The sequence below is a fragment of the Carassius gibelio genome, chromosome A6 (genome assembly GCF_023724105.1).
Source record: "Carassius gibelio isolate Cgi1373 ecotype wild population from Czech Republic chromosome A6, carGib1.2-hapl.c, whole genome shotgun sequence".
Classification (NCBI taxonomy): Eukaryota; Metazoa; Chordata; class Actinopteri; order Cypriniformes; family Cyprinidae; genus Carassius; species Carassius gibelio.
The window spans coordinates 25,028,115-25,049,378 of record NC_068376.1 but is presented as its reverse complement, the minus strand read 5'-3'; the positions used below and the strand labels follow the sequence as shown (position 1 = coordinate 25,049,378).

General features: G+C 37.1%; 2 protein-coding genes across 3 annotated transcripts; both read right to left on the bottom strand.

Annotated features, from left to right (window-relative positions):
- Positions 1–2,859: 2,859 nt before the first annotated feature.
- LOC128015856 (serine/threonine-protein phosphatase 4 regulatory subunit 2-B) lies at positions 2,860–9,157 on the bottom strand. 2 transcript variants are annotated; one of them, XM_052600067.1, is made up of 9 exons: positions 8,990–9,157; positions 7,981–8,062; positions 7,413–7,583; positions 7,087–7,180; positions 6,586–6,623; positions 6,395–6,469; positions 6,177–6,317; positions 4,556–4,872; positions 2,860–4,471 (listed from the first exon to the last, which is right to left on the bottom strand). In XM_052600067.1, exons 1-9 carry the CDS (start codon positions 9,108–9,110, stop codon positions 4,149–4,151), a joined length of 1,362 nt encoding a protein of 453 aa, XP_052456027.1. In that variant the 5' UTR covers positions 9,111–9,157; the 3' UTR covers positions 2,860–4,148. The 2 variants fall into 2 exon arrangements, with proteins under 2 accessions (XP_052456027.1, XP_052456028.1); XM_052600068.1 differs by having other exon boundaries at positions 8,959–9,016.
- Positions 9,158–9,524: 367 nt separating this feature from the next.
- Positions 9,525–21,197, bottom strand: LOC128015857 (glucoside xylosyltransferase 2). Its single transcript, XM_052600069.1, has 7 exons — positions 20,757–21,197; positions 15,846–16,041; positions 13,926–14,057; positions 13,579–13,830; positions 12,249–12,372; positions 11,723–11,895; positions 9,525–11,324 (listed from the first exon to the last, which is right to left on the bottom strand). The coding sequence occupies exons 1-7, from the start codon at positions 21,023–21,025 to the stop codon at positions 11,145–11,147; spliced, it is 1,326 nt and encodes a 441-aa protein (XP_052456029.1). The 5' UTR covers positions 21,026–21,197; the 3' UTR covers positions 9,525–11,144.
- Between the last annotated feature and the right edge of the window lie 67 nt (positions 21,198–21,264).

The window sequence follows — 21,264 nt, the reverse complement described above, 5'->3', positions numbered from 1 at the left end:
TGTCATAACTAGGTACTAACCCTGAACCTACCCCTACCCCTAAACCTAACCCTACCCCATGTAGTTACCTTGTGTTACCAGAACTTTCTTAGATAAATACACTGTAAGTACACTATAAGTACATGATAGTACACGTACTGTAAAATAAAGTGCAACCCAAACATCTTTCACTCCACTATCCACCTGTCCTTGCCAACTGTCATCCACATAATGAAATAAAACACTTTTGCCTTGACATCACACAAAACCCTATTCATCCTGAACCCTGTTTATTATGTAGAAATGTAAAGTAAAAATTATAAATACGCAACTGAACATATAATTGACTGCTCTGTGACTGGTCACTTTGCATACTTCTCAAACAGTCTCTCCTTGTCTAATTGGTCATTTTTATCCAGGATAAATTGGAAAGTGGAACAGACTTTAAGTAATCTAAAGTCTGGCTACATGAAACGAAGTATCTTTTAGCCACGCTCAAACAGCCACTACTTTTTTAGAGTTTGTGATTGCTCCCTCATTGCAGCTTCCATCTACTTTAAAGAGCTCTTTAAGCTGATGGCCACATGGGAGTCTCAGCTGAAGGTTGCATTGGCCACGGTGCCCACAGCAGTTGAGCAGTCATCGAGACTTCATGCCAGGGAAAAGTATGAAGGGGAAGCAGAACAGAAGACAGCATCCCATATCTACAGGCCAGGGGCAGTCAGTCTGTCTCCTCGTTCTGGGGAGGGGTAAACCCGTTAGGCCTGGCTGAGACTAAAGACTACCCTCTATTGGATGACACAGAGATTGTGCATGGTGAGGCTTGACCCTCGCTCGAACCACATTAAGGGTTACACCAATGAGAACAGTGACCAAGCAGTGAACTTCCAATCCGATCCGATCCGAGTCAAGCCACGTCTAGAATTTAAATGTGATCATGCGTTTGAAGGACGTATAAGCTACCTTTCATTTTGGAATGAATTAATTTTAGTACAAGTTTAGAATTCGAAGTTAGTTTGCTTTCATATCAGGTTTTTAAATGCAATTTTTAAATCAGTGTGAATTGCCGTTTGCGCAAATTGCACAAAATTTAGAAATTTAGTCTATAGATAAGTGCTATCTACAAAATTACTTGCAATGTTACATTTTGATTAAAGATAACAGAGACAATTTTTTTTCTTCACAATAACATGCACTGATAAAATGTTCACAATATGTTCACAAAAACCTGCATTAAAAGGTACATAGTCAGTTTAATGTAGGATTTCAAAGAACCGTGGACACCAGCTAACCAGCCAGTGCAAGATCAACACACTTTTTTGATTTATTCTTTGATCTTCAATAAAGGATAAAGGCTTCCTGCTTTAGAATAGGAGATCTGCAGGACCACTTCCCACAGCGGCTGTTCCGAATGTTTGAATATACTTTTCATGAGTCTCAGTCTCAGACACTTTTAACATATCTTCTGCTGGGAATAATATCAAATTAAACCGGTCTCTTATGGGCACGTGGTAATTGCACATAATGAATTGGCCTGATTGGTTATTCAGGAGTACTTCTGTATGTATATATATATATATTGCTCTACAGAGATGAATTGTAAGTTCTGAAGGCTTCAAGGTAAGCCCCAATATCTCACCACTAATATCCTGTCAGCTGCCAGCCAGTGACAATAAAGTGAAGACTGTCATCTGTCTTTAACGTGAGTTTTGTAAATAACAGGCCACTATCTGCTTTATTAAGTCTCATTTTGATATGGGAGCAGACCAAAATTACAATAAAGAGTGCAAGAAAATTTCAATAATTATCACATTATGTCTCAGTCAATGCATCAGCTTACCAGAAATGTGCAAATGATGTGTTTCAGATCAGGTTTAGCATATGGTTGTGTTTTCTCTTGCAAATCTGACATTATTGTGGTTATTTACCCTCTTTATCCCAAAGTAATGAGCCTTCCAGAGTCTGCACACAATGTTTGATTCTGTCAAAGGCTGATATGATATATGATAAATATGATACCGCTTTACAGCAGTAGTGAGCAGAAGAGCTACCATATACAGACGAATTTCAAATGAAACCTTTCATATATTTTACTCCTTGATTAAAAGAAAGAAATAAGCAAATATAGTCTTTAAAAGAAAATGGAATCCTTTTTGCTTTGACACGACAATTAAGCAAATATTACCCCACATTTTAGTTTTTGTAGTACAACTGTTAATACAAAAAAAGGAGTTAAATGTTCAAAAAAACATAAGAAATGTCTTGATAGTCACTTGACTTCATCATTATTAATAAGCACTTCAATTTCGCCTTACCATGGATCAAATTACAATTCATTTACTTAAGACTTGTTTCTATTCCCACATGTGCAGGTTTATTTCCCAAGAGACGGCGGTTCATAGAAGACCGTTTGATGTAACCTCTTGCCACAGACCATGGCAGAACAATCCACTTTTTATTTCCTCCGAGAGGGCTGGGTAAATTTCAGTAACACATACTCATGGGACTGTGAAATTAGCCAGCCAACGTGAGTACAAACACAAGACAGGTCATATAAAGCTTTCCATTCTTAAAAGAACCTGCCGAAATCATTGTTAGAGACGTATGAAAAGGAAATTTGTATTTGGGAAATGAAGCAGAAAAATTTGTGCAACAGCTAAATTAATTAGTGGGCACGTATTAATTTGAGGAACATGATTAAGGATTGTGAAAAGGCCCAGATGAAAGCATAAGAGATATTATGTAACGATAATCCTCCTATGAATGACATCCTACAGGCTAGTGGTGCTTACCAAGTATTAAACTTTGGGGCAGAACTCGTCCAAAAAGGTAATAATTCACATGCAGACTTGTCAGATAAATTAAAGGGTCTTCCAAACATTTAAAACAATAACATTTATTGCTTTGTCTGAATACTGTATTGAAACCACACGCATTCAGTAATACACAGAAAAAAGTACACAATTATATATGGATGCACAAAAGGCAGTGAACAATTCTCTACAAAACACTACTTTACACAAATTTAAAAATTCTAAATATCGAAAACACACAGCTGCAAAACGGCAGCCAGCTGTTAACGGCGGGATAACTCGAGGTTGGACCGTCACAAATGACATTGTAATTGAGCTAGTCGGAGCAGTCAACAACCACCCACCACGACAAACGAAAACCAAATAGGAGATTGAAATGCTGGTATAAATTAACATGAATCATGAAATCAGTTTGAATCAAGAGGTAAATGTACCTGACATAAACCACTCACTTTCAATGCAGCGCAGACTCCACAAGAATACAAAAGCGAAGGTGGCAGCACGTGAGAAAGGAGATTTTACATTCCGTCAGTTACACACAAATGACCAGAAAGAAAATGTTATGCTAGGCTTGAATCATTCGACAGAACAAAGATAGCTATGGCTTGTATTTGCTTGGAACATAACCTGAACAGCAGCCAAGTTACGAGTCTTCAGAGAGAGCGGGACGATCAACTCCACTAGGTGATTTAAATATTAATAAACCAATGCAGAGAAGACCTATCTGATCTAAAGCCTTGAACAAGACTAGATACAGATTCAACTCTCTTAAAGACAAGTTCAGCTTTAACAACAACAGCGGAGGTATGCTGTATCTGATAACAACACATTTTGGCTTTGAAAAACATTATAGACGTCTACGACGGGCGACTTCCAATTAAGCTTTTTCTAATGGAGCTACGAGTTGGAATTATTTCCTGTGGTAACCAAAAGCATGCCACAGCTGCATCAATAGAGTTGTATTTTATCAGGAATTTTTCTTTAATTAGATTTTTTATTATGTCACAGTTGACAATGTGATGACTTGGACACCAAAAAACTTCAGTCAAACCACTTTAGGCTCTGTGACAAAACAGACTGGCAGAAACCAATGATATGATTAAAACTGAGGGAAATAACTGTAAAAAAAAAAAAAAGGTTTAAATCCTTTACTTCAGCAATGAAATCATATGTACACCTGCATAAAGTGTCCGTTTGGGAAAGTTGGAGAAGTTAGGTGGACTCTCGACCGGAAGGCGCATGGCGGTAGCTTGGGTGTTGCTTCTGATGGCTTTTGTGGAAGACCACTGAAGTGTGTGTCTTCTTAATCTCCACAAAAGCTTGCAGTTATTGTTTAGGCTAGCAATCTGCAGGCTTCTAGTCCTGCTCCATAGGCTCCTCCTCTGCATTCTCCGAGTCCAGGGCCCCTGACCCAGAGTCGCCCTCTGTGGGTGACTCTACGCTGCTGCTGCTGGATGTGGGTCCGGACGTATTTTCATCAGTGCTACTGCTGCTGACCTGCTCGCTTGGCTCCTCCCCTTCTCTCACCTCAGAGTCCACGCCCACCGGGGCTCTCTGCTCTGATTGGTCCATATCGCTGGGCTCTTCTGAGGAGTCATCGGAGCCACAGGGAACCTCTCTCTCAGTAAAAGCCTCTCTAGAATCAGCCACGGAGCACTCAGGCTGTGTGCTGGAAGGCTCTAGGTTAACAAAGAGTAGAATATGTTAGTGATTTATGTACTGTGTGAACTAGCCAAAAGAGGAGGGGATGAAAATGATGCTACCTTGGTCCTCAGAGCCTCCGGCTGAACCTTGAGGTTTACTTTCCTTTTCTTCACTCCCCTCTTGCAACATGGATGATGGTGATTCGGGCTCCTCTGACTGATCTGAGGAGCTATTAGTTGAAGTAGATCTGGGTGTCTCGACGACCTGCTGGTCTACTTCATCTTCATCCTCCTCTTCATCATTGCCGTCCTGGTTAAATTTCAGCCTCTTGACTTCATGTTCCTCCTCTTCCATTCCCTCATCTTCCTCGTCATCTAAGTGTTTGTTCTTCACAGAGCTGCTGAGAGGCCCACCAATGCTTGATACAGACGCATCACTGGAACACAAAGATATACTCTGTATTTCAGTTACGTGAAGGATATTCAGGGCTGCTGAATTTCAAGCTGTTTAATTATTCATCATGTGAGAAATTAGTGAATATGTCCACTTATTTAACCATCAGTGATTTCACCATGTTAGATTTAAACCATTTATTTAAGATACAACAAATTATGTATAGTCACATTATTAAACAAATCATGAAATGATTCCTTTGATTTATGTCTATTTATGTTCAGGGCTTATCAGTAATTTATGTATTTCTCTGCATTTCATTTTTGCTGTCCACCATCTCTGGTCTTTAGTAGGGCTGGACGATATGGCCAAAATTTATATCACAATATATTTCTTAATTTCGGTTGATACAATATAATTTAATATAGATATATTAATAGATATATAGATATAAACTGTACCTAAAAACTTCTGAAATGTGAATTTTCCAAGTCTATGAAACTTCCTCCTATAAACCTACGATATTTAATAAATAAAAAAATAATAATAATTATATTCACCTTATATAAAACTACAGGCTGACATACACTAGACAAATGTTTTTGAACAGTAAGATTTTTTATTTTTTATCTATTCTGCTCACCAAGCCTGCATTTATTTGATCCAAGATACAGGAAATAAATAAATACAATAAAATATAGTAAAAATTTTAAATATTTTTACTATTTAAAATAATAGTTTTCTATTTGAAAATAATTTAAATTGTGATTTATTCCTGTGATTCATTACTCCAGTCACATGAATCTTCGGAAATCATTCCAATATGCTTACTTGCAGCTCAAAAACATTTATTATTATTATTATTATGTTGAAAACAAATAAGTAGAATATTTCAAGTTTCTTTGAAGAATAGAAAGTTCAGAAGAACGGCATTCATTGGGAATAGAAATCTTTTTTAACATTGTAAACTCTTTGATCAATTTAAAGCATCCTTGCTAAATAAAAGTATTATAAATAAAATAAAATTGCAGTGCAAAAATAACGTTTCTGTCATTTCTTTACTAAAGACAGTCGGTTCCCTTCAGAGATACATTCATATAAAACAACGAAGTCAAACACCACAAATAAATCAATGTATGGGAAACAATGGTAATGTATATCGAAATATCTTAAATGGGTTTAAGAATCATATCTCCGTCACTGAAAAAAGTATATCACGATACATATTGATATTTAATTATTTTTCCAAGTGTTAAGTATGATTCAGAAGTAAAATTAGAAATAAAAAAAAAACAGTGTGAAAGACCAGATGAGATAAGATATGATATGATCGCAAACTTAACCTACCTGGCTGATTTGCTGTGTCCTTGTGCTGTGTCTGTCTCTTTGTTATCTGTACTGTCCGGAAGGCCATTTGTGGCCAGTGAACTGGACATGGAGTGTTTCTGTCTGTTTAATGGTCTGGGCGTTCCTGGACCATTCACTTTCCTGTAATATAGAAGTGTCAAGCTCTTTTTTTTTTTTTTTTTTTATGACTAGTCCTGAGCTCCATCTGCTTTCCTCACCTCTCTGTAAAGGTGGATGTGTTCCCTGACAACATGACTCCATTCATTCTGTTGACACCGCTGCATCCATTCTTCCTACAAAGAGGCCAGAAATAGCTCTTCATTTATCTACAGTAATTAGAGGCATCTATCTAAGCATTCAATGAATATGTAGCATCTTTATATTTGAATAGTGAACAGTAATTACTCACTCAGATGTAGGATAAATGCAACTGACCACCATCACATTCTGATGAAGACAGAATACAATCAATTTCAATAACATAAACAATACAAATTCCTTGGACTAAAATGTGGGCCTTGTCACTTAAGCAATAAAACACATCCATGAGTCACAGCACATAATAAAATCCACTTTGCAAACAATTGAAGAGACAAGTGTGTAGAACACTGTAAACGATCATCTAGATATATAAATCACACCTGCAAAACAAATGCATTTGACCATAAATCAACAGAGCCTTTATGGAAGTCAAAGATAGCTAGTAATGCTCTCTCACATGTGACTTCGGATGGAACAAAACTATAATAAAACTGCAAACAAAAAGTGAACATACTGAGAATGAACTGTGATTTATATAAGAACAGGGTTAGGGAGATAAAAGCATTTTATAGGACGTGCACCGCTACACACAAATAAACACCATCCATTTGGCTATTAGTTAGAATCGTACAATATATCATGCACTGACCTTCTCTACTCCTCTGAGAAATTTTTCTGTTCCCGTGTAGTTCCTCCTAGGTTCAGTGAGCAGCTCGCACAAGCGCTGGATAGTGAATGGGATCCTGGATAGAGAAAATAATTAGCTGCTGCATCCTCCACAGCGGTGTAGGCTAGGTTATATTCAACAGCCAGAAGATGGCACACTTACTCTGGGGTAAAGAGACAGGCTCTCTCTTTTTATCCAAAAGATCATTATGGTACACTTACTACAGGAACAAACTCAGTGCTTTTCTGAAATGAAAATTGGTGATAGCACCACACTATGACTATGCAATTATTTAGCATGTTACTCACCCGTTGTATCCACTGACTATTTTAAGAATTCTCTCCTTCATTTCTTCAAAAGGAACCGACTCTACATTGGGGTTGGCAGGCCCACGTTGCTCTGGGGCCGATGCTTGGAAATCTTCCATCACACTCTCCAGTTTGAATATGAAGTAGCTTTTAAACTGAGACCAGGACACCCTGAAATGCAACAATACATAGCATTATTAACTCATATTATTGTGTAAGAGACAACATCTGCTGGTACGCCAAATAGCTGACCACAGAAATCAACTGACCAATCAGAAGCAGGTATTCCAGAGACATACATTGATTCAATCTTCTGATATGCATCTGAATATGTATTCTTACAATTATTTCATGAAATGAGAGCAGGTTGTCTAAAGTACATCTAGTCGATAAGTACAAGGTTCAGTGCGTTTTGGAACAAATCCAAAAGTGCAGTGGTAATGCAATAAACCACCTTGTGGTCTTACCCAGAAAAGAAGTTATGATTAAAAAATAAAAAATGGGATCACACAAAGGTAAATGTGGTTTCTATGCCCTTCTTAAATCACTGATATCTGGAGATACTTACAGAGTTTCCCCGGTTTTCGCAATATGGCACAAAAACTGATCCAACACCGGAGATGACTCTTTCTTCACCTTCTTGTCAAAATCTGCAGAAAACACAATAAGATCACATTAAGGATTTATTATATGTACTGGGTGCAATCCAAGCAACCTCCAACTTAAAAATATCTAAAATTAAATTTAGTTAGTTCATTCTAGTTCTGACTTTTATCTGAATTCATGGGAATAAATATGCATTTATTATTAACTATATCTCACATTTTAAATGTTAACAGAAAAACTACAGTGCACCTGTTGCTAGGTTTAGGTCATATTCAAGATCCAAAATCACACAGAATTTTACTTTCTACAACTATTTTGACATTATCTATAATTAGTCTTGAAATAATATGCATGCTTTCATGAAAATTAGAACATATATCATTATTTTTCAAGAAGGGTTAATAAAGTAAGCAGTACATCTATAATGACCCTAAACCTCTTGATTCTAGTCTTCAGGCCATCTTCAAGATCCAAAACCTCGCCGTACTTTTATGACCACTAAAGGAAATCTATAACCAGTCCAGCCCTGTATTTTTATGAATAATATGACAAAATATTATATTTTCCTATCACACTTACGTAAAAAAAACAGACTTTATTTTTCAAGTTTTCATTAGTTTAGAGTTAACCCTGAATAAACAGACGTGTAATATACTTACAATCAACTCTGCATCATCCCATACCACTAACGTTAACTAGTTATTTCAATCAACAATAGTTTTATCAATGTATTTCTTATCTAACGCGTCGTTTTAGCCTAAAAATAAACAAATAATAAAAAGATAAAAGTCTTAAAATAGCAAATAGAAACCAATTCATCTGCTCTTAACCCACAACAGAGTCAGACCTCGAAACACAGGAAAAAAGCCATTTAGCCAAAGGCCATGCTAACATTAGCTAACTCATATTACCAGCTCATATAACTCCTCTCTAAACTCACGCAGACCACCTCAGCACACACAGCCGGGCACCTTTAAGCGCTTCCAGAAGAGTGTCTGTCTCCATGTCTGTGTTTTTGTCCCTGTCTCCAGTTGGAAAGCGAAAGCTGATGGCTGCTGTTGAGCTCAGTGAAGAAGAGGAGAAGGGAAACATTTCAATATGGCGGAGTCTGCGACGTCACTGCCGGCTGACTGTTGCGCAACAGCTTGTCTGCTGCTCACCTAGAATTACATTTGGGGGGGTTTGTTTGTAGGTATTACTGGTGTTTCGTTAATGTGACTTGCAAATGTGCCAAAACCTAGTGAACTCCCCATGTAGACAACAATTTGGAGCACAATAGAAGCGATTCGAACAAACTGTATGCCATTAAATGCTGTCAAGGTTGGTTCAATAGGTTTTTAAACACGGCCTTATTATTTTGTGCAGCCTGACTGGAATTATTAACCTATTTATAATTGAACGCTCATCTTCCAGTTTATTTAAACAAGTATGACTCATCTCTCTCTTAATTTAAACATACTTGCTGTAATGAAATGTAATGCAAAATAATTGTTAGACAAAGTCAAATTAATATTAAATGCATATGTTTTCATTACATTTCTGACATTCACACACACACACACACACTTTATACATCACAACAATTTATACATACGATGCAATACATTTAGAAGAAAAGCACAGTGAATACAATAAACATTGCTGGTGTATCACTTCACATAGAGATAACATGAGATGTATTAGTGTCTCCTGAGTTTCCAGTAAAATAAATGTTTTCACTGATTCCAGACCAGTGACAGGAGGCTGGAAACTGGTCACAGCAGTGATAATGAAGCATATTGTGCTAACGAAGGGATCACAACACACTCCTGCCTTCTAGATTCATACATACACACTGAAACAGTCAACACAATAACAGTCAGGGATTACACAAAATTGAATTGATTTGATTTTTTAAGAAATTGGTAAACTGATCATACTGGGTGCAGAGAGTTTGTTTTGTAAATCTTGCCATTGTTTTCCCTTTAATTTTTTTCTCCAAATTCAGTACTAAAAAGTGAACTTAAATGTAAACTATGACTTTGTATGATTTTATTATAGTTTTGTTTTTATGTATAATGTGAGGATGTGCAAACCTTACCAATCAGTGCATCTTTATACATTTATTTTATATGATCGCATTAGTTTAATCCCACTATGGCAGAAGTTCAAACTCCTAATAACAAAACGTTTCCATTTAACTTGACCGGACTGAATATTGCTTAAAATCCTTTAACATCAATTCCTTTTTTCGTAGCTCCCAGACTGTTGCAGATTATCCTTAAAAGAAACATTGCACCTCAAATTTATTATGTCCATCAGAATAGAATTGTCGTATTAATATAGTGGAATTCTTACAAAAGGCCGAAAGTGTTCCTCTTGAAGTTCTATATATACAGTATATATTAAAATGCAATTCAAATGGAAACGTTGCAACATCAGGATTCTTTCTAGTCTTAATAACAAATCATCTTCAATGTAAACAGTGTGAACATCCACCTTAAACTCAATGTACATCTTACTGAGCTCGAAAGGCTGATGGGCTAGTTCTCTTTGGTAGTTTCTGCATGCTACATTCATTTGTGTGGCTTGAAAACAAGGTGCCATCTCATGCTATTAAGCAGCAGAATGCACTGGTGAAGTCACTTAAGGACAAGGATTAGATAAAGTATACTGAGACACAAACACTCAATTGTATAATACCAGACATGATAAACTAAATGCTGAAAAATGGTAGAACACAGTGGTAGATAAACAGTTATAAATCCATATTTTTTTGGATTGGTTAAAAACAGCTTTGTCAACGAGTCTCTCATATTCTTTCAGGAACATTCAGGTGGTTGGTTTCTCACAGTTGGAGACACTCGATGCATTTGGTCACTTCTCTGTTTCAAGAGTTTTTGATGGTATTGCTAGCGTTCCATTCATCCTGCATTGTGGATTTCATCCAGCAGACCAAAACCTCTACTCAAATGAAACGTCCAGCTTAAATCTCCAACTCTTCTGGCTCATGAAGCTCAGACTGTGCCTAATGGATCAAATGAAGCTTGCCTCCGGCATTGCTCATCGTCGATGAAAAAGATCACTCTGATTCAAGCAAGCAGGCAGAGATTCTTCCTTATGATGCTGAAATGCAGTCGAGGCTCATTATTCATGTGGCAGTCGGACACGGCGCACCACTTTTTTCTCATATACAACCCTCATGGTCTTCTCAATCTGTTTGAGGAACACTTGTGGTATCCTTCCACAGAGGGTGTTAACAGTGTCCAGGAACTTAGTCTGAAGAGGATAAAATAAAGACTGGAACAAGTTCTCCTCAAAAGGATGCTGAAAGAGAAGATGAAATCCATTATGTTTCAAAGTGTTCAATGCATTTGTTGAGCCACAAGGTCCACATTTCATATCTGAATGAATTCTGAACAGCAGAGGGGCCCTCCTGACTCAACCATACAAAAGGCTTCCTCTTGAAGAGACACTTTCCTGCTATTAGTCTTCAAGGGGAGATTCAGGGACACTGCACTCTGAATGCATAATGCAACTATTTATTCTCATATGATTCAACTGCCTCAGGATGTGCTCTGCTAGCACTGAAAATTAGAAAGTGGACTGGCAAAGCAAAGAAAAATGGATTACATTTCTTATGCTTAAAATCGAATGAAAAAATTCAAGTCCAACAACTGGCTTTTACATTCTCTGAAAAAAATATTGATACAAAAGCAAGTTACCTCACGTATGGCATCATACACCACCCTGAAAGCGGGCTGCTTGTCATCATGGTACACGCCACGGTTACCATGAAGAATAGACACCCCCTCCTCTTCCGCAGCCTTGCAGTTGCTTCCATACATGCAGTGATCTGGCCTGTAGTTCCACTGGCATGGAAATATGTACAAACACTCTGCAGACACAAATTAAAATAGTCAATGTTTCATCCTAACTGCAAATACCATACCCCAGCAACTTCATTTTCATTTTTCGCTAATCTGCCTTTTAGGATCTGTTCCATTAGTGTTATCAGACAAACACAATGCTTGACAAGTGTCTCACCAATTCAGAGACCTTAATAACTGCATGGCCAAAAACATGGTATTAATAGTATATGTCCAAAAACCAAGCTATTTTGATATATACCATTGTATTTACAGTATACCAAAAAAAAAAAAATCAAATAAAATGGTACGTGTCCAAAAAACACACTGCTTTCACATAGTTCATCATATTCAAGCATGTCTTTGAGCAAACACACATTACCTGGATTGTAGTGGAAGATGATGTTTAGGAGGTCTTGGTCTCCCCATGTGATGTGGTTCTTGTATTTCTGATAGAGAGGGTGAAGCAGATTTTCCCAGGACAGGCCGCTGGCGATCATGCTGTTCTGTAAACACAACAGTGGCAGGTCATTTCCCTCAACAGTGAGGCTGGCGGCCACTTTTCAGACAGCTGTTGATATGGAAATTAAGGTGTTTTTCAGAAGCCTTGAAAATGTGCTTGGGTTGGAAATATCACTTCTAGCTGAGTTACAAAAATACTGTCACCCACTCGCTCTCGACGGATGGCAATCAATAGACTTCCATCACTGCCTACTAAAAACAGCCCGGGGTTAAAAGGATTTAAATGTGCAAAGAAACCGCAGAAGACATGTGAAACGACTATCAAGAGAAATAAACCACACAAGGAAAACACTGGCAATATCTAGTAATAACCATACACCATAAATAATGCAAAAAGATATACACATTACTAAAAATATTTTCAGCTTTTAAGATGTATAAATAAAAATGTATTTAACAGAGATGCATCAATACTAAAATTCTATACTATAATACGGCTGATAATTATTTTCAAGTTATGAATTGTCAATTTTTTTGTAAAAATCATTAAAAAAAAATCATTCAACTAAAATCATTTTATCAGTCATTTGTTAGAACAACATTCTGAGGTATAGTATAAATACATATTTTGAGATTTGTTACATTGTATTTCAAAGTGTTATTAATTAGCATTTTTAAATTAACTTAAATTGTAAATATTGGCTGATAATGATAAATTAAAAATCTCTATAATATTAGCTGAAAATGGTACTGATATTCCATGCGTCTCCAGTATTTGAAGTTTAACTCTTTCCCCGCCATTGATGAGTCATCTCGTCTATTAAAAGACTACGCTTCCCAGCCAAATACGAGTTTTTACGTCTGTTTGTGTTTTCACTGTTATACACTCGGCGGGGTGCTATTACACATCTTCTGAACAAGTACAAAACCTCCCGAACAAAAACACATTTGAACAGGACAGAGAAATGAGTGATCGCTTGTGTAAACAGATGCATATTAAAAATAATGCCATGATCAGCAATATACAGCATATAAATGAAAACTGCATAATGCTACGGAGTAAAAGGTTGATCCAGGAAATGGTATATGTCTGTGCAAGCTTTGGAGGTGTTGATGGAAGCGATTTATTGGATTTATGCTTTGATAATAGTACTGAATATTATCCAGATGTAGTTTACAAAAATAAAAAAATAAAAACGTTTGTGTATAGGAAACTGCAAAAAAGTCAAGCCAGTTCTATTGCTCCTTACCCTGAACAGAGTATTACGAATCCGTGTGAGGTTCATTAGCATGACCCCTGAATTGACCCCTGTGACTCCATAAAAGGGGTGTCTTGCAAAGCGGCTATACCAGCCGATCTTAGGGATCTCGTGCTCTGGGGCCATGGCAGCTAGCTGAGTGCTGTTGAAAGCCTTCAGAAACTTCCAGATGTCATCCACAGGGCGAAGAAAGAGAACATCTGTGTCCACGTACAACAGCGAGTCCACGTCTTTCAGGATAACCTGGTATCAGAGGAAATACTTGGTTACAGTCGGTGTGGTGAGGTGGAAAACACAAACAAATGAAGAAAGAACATGAAGCAGCGGCGGGAACCTACGGGAAGAAACAGCCTCTGGGCAGCACATGGCTTGAAGAGTTTCTTCCATTCGTCTGCATTCCCCACAGAGAAGGTGATTGGATAGATGCTATAATGAAACCTGGAGGACACCGTCTGAGGCCACTGACTGAACTGTGAGGAAATTGAAAGAATCAGTCAATGTCATGGCTGTCAGTCTTCAGTAAACCCCAAATCTATTTCTTACAGGTGGCAGTGAAGAGAAGAGTGTGAGGAGATCTATACCAATCCTTTCAAAAAAGCTACATTTTCTCATGTTTGTAAGAATTGTGATTTATAGAATGCCATATTGTTGCATGGGTCCCAAAGATGTCTACCCATATTGTTACACCTTGTTCTAACCACATTTTAACATAATGAAGATCAATTTTCCCTGCTTTCAGCGTTGACACAGACCAGTGTGTAATTTTGGTTTAGGATTTTTTTTTTTTTTTTTTTTTTTTTTTAATTGCAAAAAGTATCAAATGTAGCTATTTTGTAAGATTTTTGCATTTATTTTGTCTAGGTAAAATTTGTAAAAAAAAAAAAAGAAAAAAAAAAATATTTTATTAATTATTATAATAATACAATTAATATTAATAATATCACCAAATACTGCACAAGTCAAGTAAAATGCAAAATTATTCATAAACAGAAACTGATCATTTTTAAAATGCATTATATCAACACATGCAGCAAAATCTGGGTAAATAAATAACAAAAATGAATAGAATTATTACTTCATTAATAGTAGCCATAATACCAAGTGAATGTAAACTTGACAGTATTTAATTTTAAATTCAACTGTCTTACTTTGTTAGATGCATGTCAACAACATATTACTTTTTTATAAATATTGAAAAATGTATTTGAAAAACGAATTCAATGTATTTTCCCATCCCAACCATACGGTTGGTTGCACTTTCTTATTCTCAGTTGGCAATGTTTTTCCTAGCTGTCCAGGACCCCATTAGAACAGACCTGCTATCCATTTTTGGGTCATAACCCATCAGTAAAGAAGCACTGGTTTATAATATCCTGCTGACAGCCAAATAACTTCTGCTGAAAAGGCTGCAGAGAAAAAATACTGAGGATATGACATTGCATTCCTTCACTATCACTCTCTTCAAAGCTTTCAGTTCCTTTATCTGCAGCAATACGGTGCAGGACTAGATCAAGATCAGTTCCAGGCTTGAGGGCACTTCTCAAAAAGCTTTGGCTGTCCAAGTGTAAAAACAATTGCTATTTTCAATTACAGTCCCTCTGTTAAAAGAAACGATTAAGACTGTGGAGAATGATCACTTTACCAGAAACTGAATAATGAGTTAAGTGCATGCTAAGAGATCGATAGATTTATGTGCAAAGGTTTCTCACGTTACCCTCCTCACCAGCTTGGTCGTCAGGGTTAGCCTGATATTGTCTGAGGGTTACCACAAAGCCACAAAATTCACACCTGGGGTTCTATCAAAGGTCTGTTTAAATACAATGAGAAATTGTATAGCTAGCTACGTGTAAAAAGTGTAAAAAGACATTTGTTCTAATATAGTAATTAGAATTACTATAATTAATTTATATCAAATGAACCAAGAGGTCCAAGAGAGCTACATAGTTAGGAGATGAAGCTTTGTCTAAGGTAAAATATAGCCCACTGCAGAGATAAAATAGCTGGAGAGCCAGCAAGGTATTCTTTTCATTGGGAACAGAGTTAACCATTGCACAGATTTTCTGAGAGAAAGACAAACCTTAGATATGTAAAGATACTCAAATCATTTTTGAAGAAAATAAAATAAAGCATCAGAAAAAAAAGAAAAGGAAAAAAAAAAAGAGACAATTTCAGGTCACCAGTCAGCTAGAAATTACCATCAACATTAAAGGCTCATTTAGCCACAGTAAAGAGAAAAGAATCACGGTACATGCTCTCACCCCTTTCTCAAATTGTTCGGTCAGGTCCTCTTCTGCAAAGATGTGGAATTTGATCTTCTTTATGCTAAAGAGCAGTGCTGACTTAACCATGTTGAGCGTTTCATCTAGACGGTTCCCACAAGCCACCACTGCCAAGTGCATGACATCCTCCGTTTGTGTGACCTTTGACCCAGGACGCCCCACCTCACTTTTCTGCCTAGAGGGTAAAGAATAAGATACAACTTAAGTCAAACAAAACTCATCCAAATGGTGACATCAACAACAAAAACATCTGATATGAATCAGCTGGGTCAAACCGTGAGACAAAACAATCGTGAAATATTCCTGCACACTGAAAACCTCAATTAAATGATTCAAGAGTAAACAATTCTGTGTCAGAGTCAGACCAACCTGCAAAGCAGCTCAAGGGCAAACCTGATAACAAAATAAAATACATTTTTAAATTATTTATAATAACCTAATATTAAAAATGAAACATTGAAAAACTAAAATTATTTGAATTTTTTTTTTTTTTAAAGAAATTATCTTTATATACAGCAAACAAGATATCACCTGTAGAACTGTTTCGTCTTTATTTCTAGAGAAATTGATTTTATCTAGACAAATAGTTTGAAGACAACTCGAGATATTAAACATGCAGACGAGCAGCACCCTTGTTCGTCATGACCCGGTGATTCTCGCGTTTCCTTGTCTTGAATCTCCATCAAAATTGTTATTGGTGTGATGTTTGCTTTTGTGATTCATGCTGAGTCTCTATCGCTCCAGAGAGGTAAGCTCTCTAACCCTCAAACGTTCTACCCAAGAGACGACCTCTGGGAAAAAAAAAAATAGTCCTCCATTTATCCAAGGCTTTGGTGGAGGAAACAAATTCATACCACAAGAAAAGCACACAGCCTTTCAAGCAGACATCAAAGAGCTTCCATTAAGCCAAGGACGTGCAAACACTCTTGCTCTCGTTTCAAGTGAACCACAGACCTTAATTTGAAGTGAAGTAAAGAATAGGGAAAACATGGAAACACCTTGGGCTTTGACAAATGGGAAGAAAATATATTTTCAGATTTTTCTGACTAGTATCACAAAAGACTGTAGAATCTGCTTTGGTGGCTGTGGTTTGTTTCCTGTGGGAAAAGCTTCCTTTGTTCATAGCACTGCAAATAAAGCAACAGAAATTGCATCTATGGTCTTACTGAATGATATCAAACAATTTCTTCATTTCATTTCTTCAATCATTTGTCCACTGAGAGGCATTTTGATCCTAAACAACTCATCAAGCATACGACCAACACACAACTGGATTTGGGTACCATTTTACTAAAAATGAAATGTTTGGAGCTTATAAAAATTCTTGCAGTCTGAGTAAACACATCTGGAACCATTTAGACTCTACGAAGGCCGAATTAAATATTGCACTCCTTATTGAGCAAAAGTTCCTGAAACAGTTTTAAGGCTGACACTGATGATTCCTTGTTAAGAAATACAATTGATTGTAAACATGGATTTATATTGTGTACAGGGTTGAACTTCATTATCTCTTCCCCTAATTGTTGAATATTTAGCCTCATTTATACAAGAACAAATAATTCATAAAATCATTATGTAAATGGAGCAATCAATTGAGTGCAACAATTTATGCAAGAACGGTTTTAGTAATTCCCTCATAGATTGGCCGTGCAATTAAATGTACTAGATCAACAAAAGTTACTTTGATATTAGTGTCATGGATATTTGCCATTTGTTTTTTTAGTTTTGAAATATTAAATTAAAAAAGTAACTTCACAACTGTAATGGCTTTAATATTTTCTGAAGCAAATATTAGCGATAATATCGAAATAATTTTGATGGTGTAAAATGTAAAAAATAGTGTGAATATGGAATATTTCAAATTCAAGTATACTTTCCCAACAACTTCCAGAAAAGGGAACATTTTTGCCGCCTGCTCTATACTCCTCTACTAAGATAGCTGTTCCATGGAACCCTGAAGTGAAATGCTAGTGTCCTCCAGGCTAGAAGATAAAGATCGTAGGGGAGGAATAAACTCAGAGAGGCAAGGGTAACAATGGAGAGATATCTGTGTTCTGTATAGAATCTATTCCAAAAAAAATAGAGGCTAGAGAGACACGCACACACACACAAGTGGAGGGCTCTTATTCTTCCTCCATGACAGGTTTATGGCTTCATATAATGTAGCTGTCACACGACAGTTGCCTTTAGTCATAGCTGCATTACAGATGACAGAGCAAGCTATTCGTCTGACAGCTAATAGACACTTATTCCTAGGTGCTGCAAGAACGTTTGCAGTGGTGTTTTGCTGTTCTGGCAAAACACAAGACAGGTGTTATGAGCAACCAGCTTTCCAGTAATGCCGATTACTCTGGGAAAGGGTGCGAAAGAAATGTGAATTTACAGTTGCACGCTCATTACTTCAGTATCATTTGACTAAGCTGCATTAAAAGAACAGCTCACCCGAAAATTGAAATTCTGTCATCATTTTCTGACCATCATGTATGACTTTCTTTGCTCTTTTAAATAAAAAAAAGATATTTAGATACTCTATTTAAACACCTATACAATGAAAGCCAATGGTGGTCAATGTTATTTGTACTAAAAGAGTTTTACAAAAATTATAACGTATTTTGTAGGCCAGTCTGGAAGCTCGCATCACCCTGGTTCCCTCGACAAAAAAACCTAAAAGGATTTTTTTTTCATTGGCTTTTGGATTATTGTAGAAAATAAGCTCAGTGGCCAAGAAAAGTTTATGATTCCTATATGTTTTTTTTTTCTTTTTTCATCATGATAATCTTCACAAATGAACACAACTTTCATGAAAGTATGCCTCAACACAATCCCTAAAATAAAAATAAAAACATAGGTACATGATGTTTGCATGACTTTAATATTTAAAACACGAAAGGGAAAAACTTTTTAGTTTTTGATTACATCGTTGTCATGTAAATATAGACAAAACCACTGTTGTATATGATGCGTCTCCGCTGTTGGTTGTAATATTGGTGAATTAAATCCACACATTGCTAAAGATGCATTAGCAAACTCTTGAACATCAACAAAAGTACCGTTTACTCAGGCATTGTTGTGTATGTTGGTTTGTGCTTGCCTTTAAAATAAACACGTACTATGCACACGCATGAAGTCACCGTTTTTAAAGAATCACGTTTTTGGCGTTTACACCGAAATGATAACAGCAGCTTTTTTCAAAAACTTGCACTTTGAAACCAGTTTTCAAAAATATCTATTTTCAGTCCCCAAAATGCTGTTGTCGTGGAAACAAAGAGGGAAAACACATGAAAAAGTTTCCCGTTTTGGGCTGAAAATGTTGTTGTGTAAACAGCCCCTGAGTTTTGGCCAATAAAATTACGTCTTCTCTGTACCACTCCATATTCTTCAATATATCTTCATACAGGTTTGGTATGACATGAGGTTGAGTACATGAAGGAATTTTCACTATTCTTTTTATAATACAACCCTAGCTAATAAAATATAGAAATTAGAGATTGGGATCAAAAGGTCTGTTTGTGTTAGAGCCCTTGGGTCAAAATCCCTCCGGGCCCCCTGTACGTGATGAGACATATCAACAGGGACACATTTGTCTGTTTTGCAGTAGTGAGGCAGGAAGCACGTCTGGAGGATGCGCTTAAAAAAGTAAAAAATGTGCGGAAGAGTTAATCGCTTCTAAATAAAACAACAGGTCATACGAGACAAGACGGTTTCACCCCTCCTCCTTCCTCTGTGGAGATGGATATGGAGCCAGGAATTAAACGCATAGAGCGGTTTCCAGATCACACCCTCGCGTCCCTCCTGATTGTACGGTGGATCTGTTTAACTAATTTCGCCATGGCTGCGTTGGCCCTCTGCGATGTTGGTTTATCAGCAGAGAGCAGTCACAGGGGTGTGGACATCAAGACGGATCACTGCTGGAAATCTAACAGGAGGGTCAAAGGGTTGAGATCTCTCACAAATGCAATTAGTGGCGTTTATGTGAAGCTGTCAGAAGACAAGCAATGAATATTAAACTCGTCCTCAATGCAGGATTGATTTTACACTATACAAGACGACATCTATCTATAGTTCGCCAGCCTTGACGTTATTGATTTTACACTATCAAAATACTGACACAAATGAACCAATCTTCAGTTCTCTTAAAGGATGAATGTGACATCTCCTTTTAATTATGTCTCGGAAAGGGTGGATCATCTTGATGGATAAACTACTTCATCCTCCACTCACAAGGGACCGTGTTCACTCACTCAGCACAACCAATCATTGATTTTGTCCTCGGTTGAGACCCTTTGGGAACGAGGCAACTGCATTCAAGGTGACCTTTTTAATAAAGCCATGATGAAAATACAATTGAGATAATTGTGGCTGGGACGCATACAGGGGGCTCTTGGACTTGGCTTTGCAGCATGCGCAGTGCACACTGGTTTCTGGTCAGATTTATTAATCTGGATGTGGGTAATGCAAAAATAATGTCATGCATGATTTCCTTGTTACATTAAGAAACCTAATATTGCACAATCAGTTCAAGACATTCTTGCCTAAATCTCTATTGCCAAAGTAGGCTTTTGACAAGAATGTCTAGTTGGACTGACATCCGGGATAAGGTCAACGATTTATGGATTGTTATTAAATCATGCATTTGCACTGATTTGTAGAGATTGCAAATCACAGTGAGGTCATAAATGCCTTTAAGAAACTAAAGCACTGATCATGTGCACAGAAGGGAGCTGAAAGGATGTCAATATATATATTAACAGTATGAGGGAAAAACCCTTATAGTATTATATTATATTAAAACCCTTGAAAACATCTTGACAACTTGAAACAGATATTTATACATCCTGCTTTGGATCAAACTGGTTGATGATCGTGATGTTGCACTTAAGAATTTCCTACCGAGTCTTTGCGATGACATTCCCTCCTCCTCTGCTGCTCAACTTCGGCTCTTTGCGGATTAGTCTCGGTGGTTTTTGTGGCTCTTCGTTGACTTGTTTCGCTTTTTTCGCCGGTGCTATATCCTCGATATGACTAAAGGATTGAAAATGATTTTCTTTCGCAACTTCTTTCAGCGGCGGCTCGTCCGCAGCGTTCCCCCCGAAAAAGTACAAAAGTAGAAAAACTCCGAAACATACTGCGATCACCACGACCTTGCAGTGGATCCTCATGGTGAAAAAGTGTTCTGGCCGCTTGGAAATATATTAACCATGGCTCTGGTTAAAACACGGGACATATTTGTAGTGTGCAGCCATACTTCTTCATTTGTAATGTGGCGATGAAGACGATGCTGCTCAGCTTAGCGTAAGCGTAGATATCAGACACGTAAATGGATCTCTGAAGGCGGACCTTGCATTCATTACCGTAATAGTTGTAATACTTCTGCGATAAAACCGTCCTGCCTTACTAG